This window comes from Rhinatrema bivittatum, chromosome 7 (genome assembly GCF_901001135.1).
Source record: "Rhinatrema bivittatum chromosome 7, aRhiBiv1.1, whole genome shotgun sequence".
NCBI lineage: Eukaryota > Metazoa > Chordata > Amphibia > Gymnophiona > Rhinatrematidae > Rhinatrema > Rhinatrema bivittatum.
In genome coordinates this window covers 61,692,221-61,701,994 of record NC_042621.1, presented here as the reverse complement: position 1 = coordinate 61,701,994, position 9,774 = coordinate 61,692,221, and the positions used below count along the sequence as shown (strand labels likewise).

Genomic DNA, 9,774 nt, shown 5'->3' with positions numbered 1-9,774 from the left:
ATAGTTTTCCTGTATACTTGTGTTAATGTATTCCGCCTTGAGGCGACTGTTTTAATGTATTTCCGCCCTGGAGGCGTCTGTTCAGTTCCTTGTAAACCGGTGCGATATGTATTCTTTACAGGAACATCGGTATATAAAAATAAAAAATAAATAAATAAATAAATAAAACCAGTCTGGTTTTCAGGATATCCCTAATGAATATGCATGAGAGAGATTTGCATGCATTCTGCCTCAGTTGTATGCAAATCTATGTCATGCATATTCATTAGGATATCCTAAAACCTTGACAGGTTTGTGGCCCTTGAGGACTGGAATTGCCCACGCCTGCCCTAGATGAAGGAACTGCTTAAATGTGACAGCGGAGGTAATTCTAGAACTGCTCGCATTTGGCACAAAGCCTGCGGGTACTTTTTCCCTGCTGATTTTAGGCTAATTTTCAAAGAGAAAGTACAGGTGAATTTACCCTTTCAAAATTATCCCACAAAAGCTAGCAGCACATGTTTACATCTGCCTTAATTGTGCGGGTAGCTTTTCTGAAAAAAAAAAAAAAAATAGATGATGTGCATGCTTTTGAAAATGTAAAAGAATGCACATGGGTGCAAAACGTGCAAACGCTTGCCCAGCCCTGCCCCTGGAAATGCCTCTTCCTACTGTGCGTAAACGTTGGGGCATATGTTGACCCGCACACAGAACGGACAGTTTTTCTAAAAACTCATTTACACAGGTAAATTCCCCTAAGAATGTCTGGTAGAGGATTTTGGTTTTGGAGTGAGGTTTCACAGAGCAGAAAGCAGAATCCTCAGTGCTCACTTTACGGTATGTTATTGAGCAGGACCTTCACTTTCAGGGGTTTTTTCCTACAAGATTACAACAAAAGAAAAAACTGGAGAAATTAGTGGGGGAAAAAAATGTTCACCAATTTTTGGGGTAAATATTTTTGCTCTTGATGTAATAAACACTGATCAATTTTTATTTTACTTCTCTGGTAATTTAACACAAACTTTCAAAGTTATTGAGCCAGACAAGTTAGGCGGCCTTGGTGTGATCCTACGAGGGCAATGTTTTACTTTTGTGCCTCTTGTCTCCGAGCAGTGAGTGTGCAGCATCTAATGGCACAGTGTTAGAAGCACACGGTCATGACCTTAACAGAAAAAAACAAAAACAAAAAAAAAATTTACTGTAATTTGATGGCTAGTACTGATGTAGAGCCTGATCTGCTAAGGTGCACTGTGGCCTTTAATGCATGTAAATGCAGTGTTCATCGAGCTGATTAAAAGCCAATATTAATGGCATGCAAAGGAAGCAGATGGTAAAGTATGTTCATATTTTGCATATGGATAGTATCACAAAAATGTAACTACTGTAAGCCGCCTTGATTATATATTAAACTTTGAAAGGCGGTATATCAAATAAATCAACTAATTACCTCCTTAAGGTGTAATTCATTTTTTTTGCATGAAATGCACCTGTGAAGTCGTATGCATGCATACATGCATCCTTTTTCGCAGGACTAATAGGGTAATGAGTTATTTTGCATCTCATTCACCTTGTTAGCATAATTTTTGTGCTAAAAACCTTACAAGATCATTCATGCCTGATAAAAGTGCTCTTAATGAGGGCCTTTTGCAACAGTCTGCATAAGTGAGCGCATGCACATCAACCTATGACAGCCCATGTAAAGCTGCAGCAGGCGGGAGCCACAGAGTTTATAAAATAATGCATATCTCTGCTTCAAAAATGCACCTGTACCTGCCAGGATGTGCACGTGTTAGAAATGCAATGAGCTGCATACTTTCTACACCCACAGGGCTTAAAGGAAAGGCAGAGAGTACCTTCCTCCTGGACCAACCACCTCCCCTGCAGACTTGAGCCCTTGGGTTCTGGCAGCCAGCAGGGCTTAGACTGAAGCTGGGACCAAGGTGCAGGCTGGAACTTGGAGACAAGGACTGGATACTGAATCAAGGCAGGACTGGAAACAAGGACTGGATAACAAGACAGTAAAAGGCTAAAGTCACTGGGGACTGGTCTGAACAGGGCACGCCAAGACCAGAAAAGGCAGACTAGGGTAGGAGCAGACAAGGACAACACAGAACACAGAAACCAGAAGGCAAAAAGGCTGGAGGTCCAAAGGCCACTAAGCTAGGTAAGGCCTAACTAGGCCACAAGGCAAGAAACAGGAAAAGAAGGCCTGGAGGCCACAAGGCTAGGCAAGACAGAGCTGGAAGGCCCAGAGGCCACAGAGCAAGACAAGGTAGAACAGGGCCAAGCAGTGAGCCGAGAAGACTCGATGACAAGGCATTAGATGTAACAAGAGGCAGGACAAAATAGGCCAAGCCCTACTGACTCATGAGCCCATGGAAACTATGACTGGAGCGAGAGCAAATGTAGCTCCATGGGGACCTCTTGGGTTAGGGAGGCTGAATAGCAGGCTGGATCATAGTATAAAAGGATGCATATACATTTTATGCACAAAATAAAAGGTAAAGTGTATTCATACTTTCTCTGTTTTGCACAGAGGCAGGTATTTTGTAAAGAGTGCAAGTGAAGGGGTTCAATTTCGTGACCCCCCTGAAGTACGAACGAGCAACTGAACATCCTCCGACTAATCATGCCAGCAGTGAAACGCACAGCCATCTTGAACATACTAATATTTGCAACGCAAATGATACGTAATGCGTAGTGACGCAGTGGCGCACTAATTTTTAGCGTAACGTAACGTAACTCCATTTTGGAATAATACTTTGTATTGTATTAATACGAATGCCAATGTAAAATGTCTAACACGTCAATTAAATGACGAAACAATAGTCTGATCTTAAGCTACACCTACTAGAGGACCACGCTAGCTAATGCTTGTTCAGCAATTTGTGAAATGTTTGTTCAGCAAAAACCAGGACGCATGTGTGAAAGATAAGAGTTGTAAAGTGCATAAAAGTTTGCTCCGGAGGGGGCGTGGCATGCAGTTGTACTGAGCCTTTGTCTTAGCTGCATCTTGCTGGCAATAAAAGTCTATCTTTACGGATCAGTTGTCTGGACCTCCTTACTGACTAAAAAGAGACTGTTACATTTGGCGAGCCAGCCAGGAGGTACCGGGGACGCTATTTTAGCCCCCCAGTGGGTCCGGTAGTTTGGTGGCGGAGCGATCCCCCAGACGCACCTGGTGAGTGGCCACCGCTGAGTTCAGCGATCAGGTTTCTGAGGGGACCGTTCCACAGAAATTCTTCTGAGACCTCTGGGCTGGTGATCTGGGAAGAAGGCTTTCGTGACGATCGGAAGAACCCTGCAGGCGAGTATTATGGGAATGATGGGAAAAGTGAAGAATAGCTAAAAGAGTAGCAAATAACCGGTCCATCCGTGAGGGGACCGAGGGGGCCTTGATCACACCCCAAGCGGTGGTTTGGTAGGAATTGCATTCCGAAAGCCACGCGCATAAAAAGAGGAAAAAGTAGTAACGCGTACGATAGTGGGAATAGGTTTCTTGTTGTGTGAAAGAGAGTGAATGGCCTCGCAGTTCTAGGCCGGGCTGACCGCGTCCTAGTCGGGGCGATTGTGACCCTTTTGTGTCTGACGGATACGGACCCCTTACCTATCCGTCTTCCCTTCCCTCCTTTGTCTGTGAATTCTATCCTAATGGGAGGGGGCTATTCAACTCCACTAAAAGTTATGACGGAACACTATAGTGAAGTGTTCGATAAACGTAAATGTACGAAGCCCGGAATGATTCAGCGATGCACCCATAGGTGGCCCGGTTTGTGTGTAAATTGGCCTCCGGAAGGAACTTTCAATTTCCAAACGGCCACAAGGGTCCTGAAAATAGTTGAGAAAGAAGAGAATCCGGGTTGCCCTGAGGATAAGCCATACATAACTGCTTGGATTGCAGTTATCGAGAATCCTCCGAAGTGGGCAAAGAAGTTAGTGGAGGGAGCCGCCCTCGTAATGGTGGCGCAAGTAAACAAAATGGGAGACCGGAAGTCCTCAAACCGGAAAAGAAAGGGAAGGGCGGCCATCTTAGGAATAAAGGACCATGCGTCATCTGCGGCGGCCATGTTTGTAGTGCAAGGGAATTCACGGACTCAAGAAAAAAAAATTAAACCCCTGCCGCCTGCAGTACTGCCTGACGCAGAAGATCTTCTGCCGCCACCCTATGCCCCTAGCTGCCCTCAATCGTATAATGCGCCACCAGATCCCCCAGCTCCCACCGCTGCCCAAGTTGATCATGAAATAATGCCGATTCCCGAAGTACGGCTTGAAGCGGAAGCGGCGGCGGCAAAAGTTGAAGATGGCGGCGAGTCGTCCGTGTCAGGCGGCACTCGCAGTAAAACCCAAGCCACAAGTTTACAACTACCAATTAGAGAAACAACCACCGTAGTTCCCGTGGTCCCTACTGAAGAAAACGAGTATAATACTACGCAAACTATAAAGTTGTTTACTTACATACCTTTCACTTCCAGCGATCTTTTTAACTGGAAACAGCTTGGCCCCTCTTACGCTGATAATCCAGATCAGATGCTAGATTTTTTACGAGGAATTTTTGCAGCCCATAACCCTAACTGGGCTGACATTCGGCATCTCGCCTCCATCCTTTTTACCACCGAAGAACGCCGACAAATACAATTAAACATGGAAGAAGCAGCTCGGCTGGGAGCCGGGTCAGACGGTAATCCAGATGAAGTGAGAGAGCATGCCCCTGTCGCCGATCCCAACTGGGATTTCCAGACGGCTGCAGGGCGAGCCCGCATTGCTGCATACCAAGTCGCCTTTCTCGGAGCTTTAAAGAAAGGAAAGCAGAAAGTCATGAATATGGGAAAGATCCACGACGTGGTGCAAGGAAAAGATGAGACTCCTGGAATCTTTTTGGAGAGATTGATGGATGCATATCGGCAATACAGTCCATTCGACCCAGAGGACCCCAAGAGTCAGTCCGTCATAGTGATGAGCTTTGTCGGACAATCCTGTCCCGATATCCGCCGGAAGTTACAGAAATCAGAAGGATTTGAGGGAATGACTATTAGCCAGTTAAAAGCCATGGCTGACAGAGTTTATGTAAACCGAGAGCCGGACGGAGACAAGAAAGAAAAGAAAGAAAGTAGAAAGTTAAGAGAAAGTGTTAGTCTGTTAGCCGCAGCGCTGGAAGAAACGAATTTCGGAAACTCGGCCAGGCACTATCAGGGATATCCTGGGCCGAGAGGAAGGGGCAGGTCACCCTCGAGGGGACCGCCCAGAGGACGAGCAAGTAGAGGAGGATCGTTTAGGGGTGGAAGGATGCCGTTGGGAGCCAATCAATGTGCATTTTGTAGACAAGAAGGACACTGGAAGTCTGAGTGCCCAGAGTCCCTGCAAATGAAGCAGGAAGGATATACTCCGTCCAAACCAAAGGAAGCTGAATGGCAGATGACTGTAGGAGAAACCTCTGGCGAAGACAGTAGTGAAGCATGACTAGAGAAGGGAATTCTTCCATTCGATCCCTTAGTAGAAATCAAAGTAGGGACTGAGACATTTAAGGGATTGTTAGATACCGGGGCACAAAGATCAGTCATGACTACCGCTATTACCACGCCCACTTCGAAAAACATTTCTATTGTAGGGGCCTCTGGAAAGCCACTTATCGCTCCCTTTCTTCAGAAACGACAGGTTCGAGTGGGAGGACAATTAGTATCTCATCAGTTTCTCTACGTCCCGGGATGCCCAGTTCCCCTCATCGGAAGAGACCTTCTTTGTAAATTAAGAGCCAACTTACAATTCGAATCGACAGGAGAAATAAGAGCATCCTTCGCTGATAACCCAGTCTCTCTCATCTGTCCACTCCAAGAAGAATGGAGATTACATCTCCCCATAGTCGAACATACTACTACGCACCGATATGGAGAAAACACCGTCCTCAACGAAAAGCGCAGACAGCTAATGGACAGTATACCTAAAGTATGGGCTGAACAAAACCCAGGAGGAATAGCCATCAACGCTACCCCTATTTGGATCGAGATGAAACAGAATGCACAGGTGATAAATCAATCTCAATACCCCATTCCGTATATGGCCAGACAAGGAATTCAGATACACCTGCAAAGATTGTATGATTTGGGCATTCTCCGGCGAATCCGATCTGCTTGGAACACCCCTTTGTTGCTAGTAAAGAAGCCTGGATCAAATGACTATCGACCAGTACAAGACTTAAGAAAAGTGAATAGTCAAGTAGCAGATCTAGTAGCCCTCGTCCCAAATCCGTACTCAATCCTGGCTCAAGTCTCTCCTGCATCAAAGTGGTACAGTGTCATTGATCTCAAAGATGCCTTCTTCTCCGTCCCGGTGGCGGAGGAATGTCAAAAGATTTTTGCTTTCACATGGGAAGATGCAGATACTGGAGTAAAGCAGCAGTACACATGGACTCGGTTGCCTCAAGGGTTTAGGCACTCACCTACGCTGTTCGGTGAGCAACTGGCAAAAGACTTAAAGATGTATCAAGTAAAGTATGGGCCAGTCATACAATACGTGGATGACCTTCTGTTGTTTCGAGAGACGTACCTCGAATGTGCGGTATCCACTCTTCAGCTGCTAAAGACGTTGTACTCAAAAGGATATCGTGCAAGTAAAAAGAAAGCGCAAATCTGTGAATTGGAAGTAGAGTATTTAGGCTTCCAAATACGTGGAGGAACCCGTTGTCTGGGAGTTTCTCGCACCAGTTCAATACGAGGTCAACCTGTACCCACTTGTAAGAAAGAGCTCCGAGCGTTCCTTGGAGCTGCAGGATACTGTAGGCTGTGGATTGCTAACTATGCAGTTATTGCCCAACCCCTGTACGACAAGCTGCGGGGTAAAGAGGCAGAATCTCAACCCTTCCAATGGGAAGGAAACGAACTGGCAAGCTTACGTCAACTAAAAGAAGCCTTAATTGAACCACCTGCCTTAGGATTGCCAGATGTGATGAAACCATTCCATCTATTCGTCGACGAGAAAAAAGGCATGGCCATAGGGGTATTGACTCAAACCTTAGGCTCATGGGAACGACCTGTTGCATATCTGTCAAAAGGAATGGACAATGTGTCAAAAGGATGGCCGGGATGCCTCCGAAGCATTGCTGCTGCATGTCTACTGATACCCGAAGCTGTTAAGCTAACATTTGGACAGATTTTGCAAGTAACAACTCCTCATACTATCCAAGGACTGCTAGAGACCCATGGACCAAAATGGATGACAAATTCACGTCTTGTAAAGTACCAAGCGTTATTATGTGAAACTCCAGAAATTCAAATACAGGACAGTAAAAACCTGAATCCTGCAACTCTACTCCCAACCCCCACTTCAGTATCTCATAAATGTGGGGAAATTATGGCAACAGTACATTCCAGCCGACCCGACTTACGCGACCAACCCTGGCAAGGAGCATGGACTTTATTCACTGATGGAAGCAGCCAGGTTATAAATGGAATCAGGGTCGCTGGGTATGCTGTAGTCTCCGAAGACGACATTGTTGAAGCCGAACCCCTACCCACAGGGACATCAGCGCAAAAAGCTGAACTAATTGCGCTCACAAGGGCTCTGCAGTTGGCAGAAGGAAAAACTGTAAATATTTATACTGATTCAAAGTACGCTTTCCTTACGATCCAAGTGCATGGAGCTTTATACAAGGAACGAGGATTCCTAACTGCAGAAGGGAAACAAATAGCTAATGCATCGGAGATACATCAATTGCTAGACTCTGTATGGGCACCAAAGAAGGTAGCTGTCATGCATTGTAAAGCCCATACAGGGAGAACTGATCCCATCACCAAAGGAAACCAATGGGCAGATAAGACTGCGAAAGAAGCAGCACGTGTGCAATCACCACATACTTCAACTCCCACTTGCCCACTTCTACAGTTCACGAATGAAACCCCCATTTATTCAGCGGAAGAAAATGATTGGGCACAAACTGAACAATTTCATCAGCAGGATGGGTGGTGGATTGTACAAGAAGCTAGGGTATGGATACCCGACGCCCTGGCATGGACTGTTGTCAGAGAAGCCCATAATAAACCCATCTCGGCCGAGATGCATTAGCAACACTGTTGGCAAAAACTTACTACATTAATAGACTCTTTCAGCTAACTAAATATGCTGTTAATCAATGTGTTACCTGTGCAAGGAACAATCCCAGAAATGGACCTGGTCCAGCCCCTGGACATATACTGTGAGGAACAACTCCGTTTCAAGTTTGTCAAATCGACTTCACCCACATGACTGCTTCAAAAAGATACAAAGCAATGCTGGTAGCTGTCTGTACTTATACCGGATGGATCGAAGCCATACCCACGCGAACTGAGACTGCCAAGGAAGTAGTAACATTGCTTCTCCATAAAATTTTACCACGATACGGATTACCACGACAGATAAATTCAGATAATGGACCAGCTTTCACCAGTGAAGTCACGCGACGTCTGAGTCAAATTCTGGGCATCCGATGGCACCTGCACTGCGCCTGGAGACCTCAAAGTAGCGGAGCAGTTGAACGAGCTAACAGGACACTAAAAAATCAGCTCGCTAAATTGTGTCAGGAAACAAAGACTAAATGGCCAGACATCCTGCCATTAGCTCTACTACATGTCCGATGCACCCCACGGAAGTCGGGTTTAACACCTTATGAAATGATGTACGCAAGGCCTCCACCTCTTCCATCTTTTCCTGAATCGCTGCAAATACAAGGGGAAATGTCTCTCAGTAACCAACTTAAAGGACTATATAACACAGTTATTGCGATTCAAAATTACACCTGCGACACTGAACCATTAGTCCTGCTAAACCCGATTCATCCATACCAGATCGGGAATTCGGTGTGGATAAAAGACTGGGATGAGTCTGATTCCCTCCAGCCCCGATGGAAAGGGCCGTACACTGTATTGCTAACTACTCCGACAGCTGTCAAAGTTTTTGGATGTCCTTTATGGATTCATTGGACACGTCTCAAACCAGCTTCAGCCAACTGGCAGGTCTCCAGGATTGGAGACCACAAGTTAAGATTCACCCAAGGCAGGCCCAATGCTAGTCCTGAGTAAAAAGATATCAGTAACTGCAACTGAATATTAATGTGTCCATTTCTCTCCTTCCTTTCAGAATCCATTACTTATGAATGCAACCATCTACGTCATAAAGCAATGTCACAGATTCCGACTTCCAAGATCTACGTTGCATCCATCTTCTACATTCACTTACTACTCTTCTGTACACCGACTACCTCTGTTTCCTGTCCTTGAGCAAGAATTGCACCGAATGTATCAAGCTAATTCGTACTACCACTCAAACTGGATTTCAAGTTGTCTCAACAATCATCCACCAATCTCAACCACCAACTTCCTGTGCCACACTACCTGCTTGCGCCCTGAATACTACTCAAGGCTATCAATCCTTCCATCGATGTTTAGAAACTGGCAAAGTCATCTGTCATACCCCAACCACTCCTAAGTACTACAACATCACCCTCACTGCAGGTCTACCAAAGAGCTACACATCAAGTATTGTCCCAGAAGGAAAAGGCATCTTGTACTACATCAACTCCACTAAGGTTCTTATGGGAAGTGAAACGATTGTCACAATAACGTTCGATGCCTGTGAAGCCATTGATAAACACCCAAATGCACTTCACTGTGGGTCTCAAGCCTGGAGAAATTCTTATGTCTACAATCACAAATACCTCTGCCCATACAACCGTGCAGCTAATCCATCCAGTTGGCTACCATGCAGAGGGGACCTGACACTGTCAGGATGGGCTCTAGTTTGTGATTACACCGGTGGAGGTTACCATGG

General features: G+C 45.6%; 1 protein-coding gene across 1 annotated transcript; it reads left to right on the top strand.

Annotated features, from left to right (window-relative positions):
* Window positions 1–333: 333 nt before the first annotated feature.
* Window positions 334–9,207, top strand: LOC115096158. Its single transcript, XM_029610669.1, has 3 exons — window positions 334–364; window positions 5,588–7,956; window positions 8,244–9,207. The coding sequence occupies exons 1-3, from the start codon at window positions 334–336 to the stop codon at window positions 9,024–9,026; spliced, it is 3,183 nt and encodes a 1,060-aa protein (XP_029466529.1). The 3' UTR covers window positions 9,027–9,207.
* Window positions 9,208–9,774: the final 567 nt, after the last annotated feature.

What these genes read in the sequence shown, in the direction of transcription:
- LOC115096158 (XM_029610669.1), top strand. Translation starts at nt 334, where the DNA reads ATGAAGGAACTGCTTAAATGTGACAGCGGAG. An exon ending in GCTTAAATGTGACAGCGGAG is followed by an intron (nt 365 to 5,587) that starts GTAATTCTAGAA and finishes CTATTGTAGGGG; the next exon opens with CCTCTGGAAAGCCACTTATC. An exon ending in GGATTGTACAAGAAGCTAGG is followed by an intron (nt 7,957 to 8,243) that starts GTATGGATACCC and finishes AAAGCAATGCTG; the next exon opens with GTAGCTGTCTGTACTTATAC.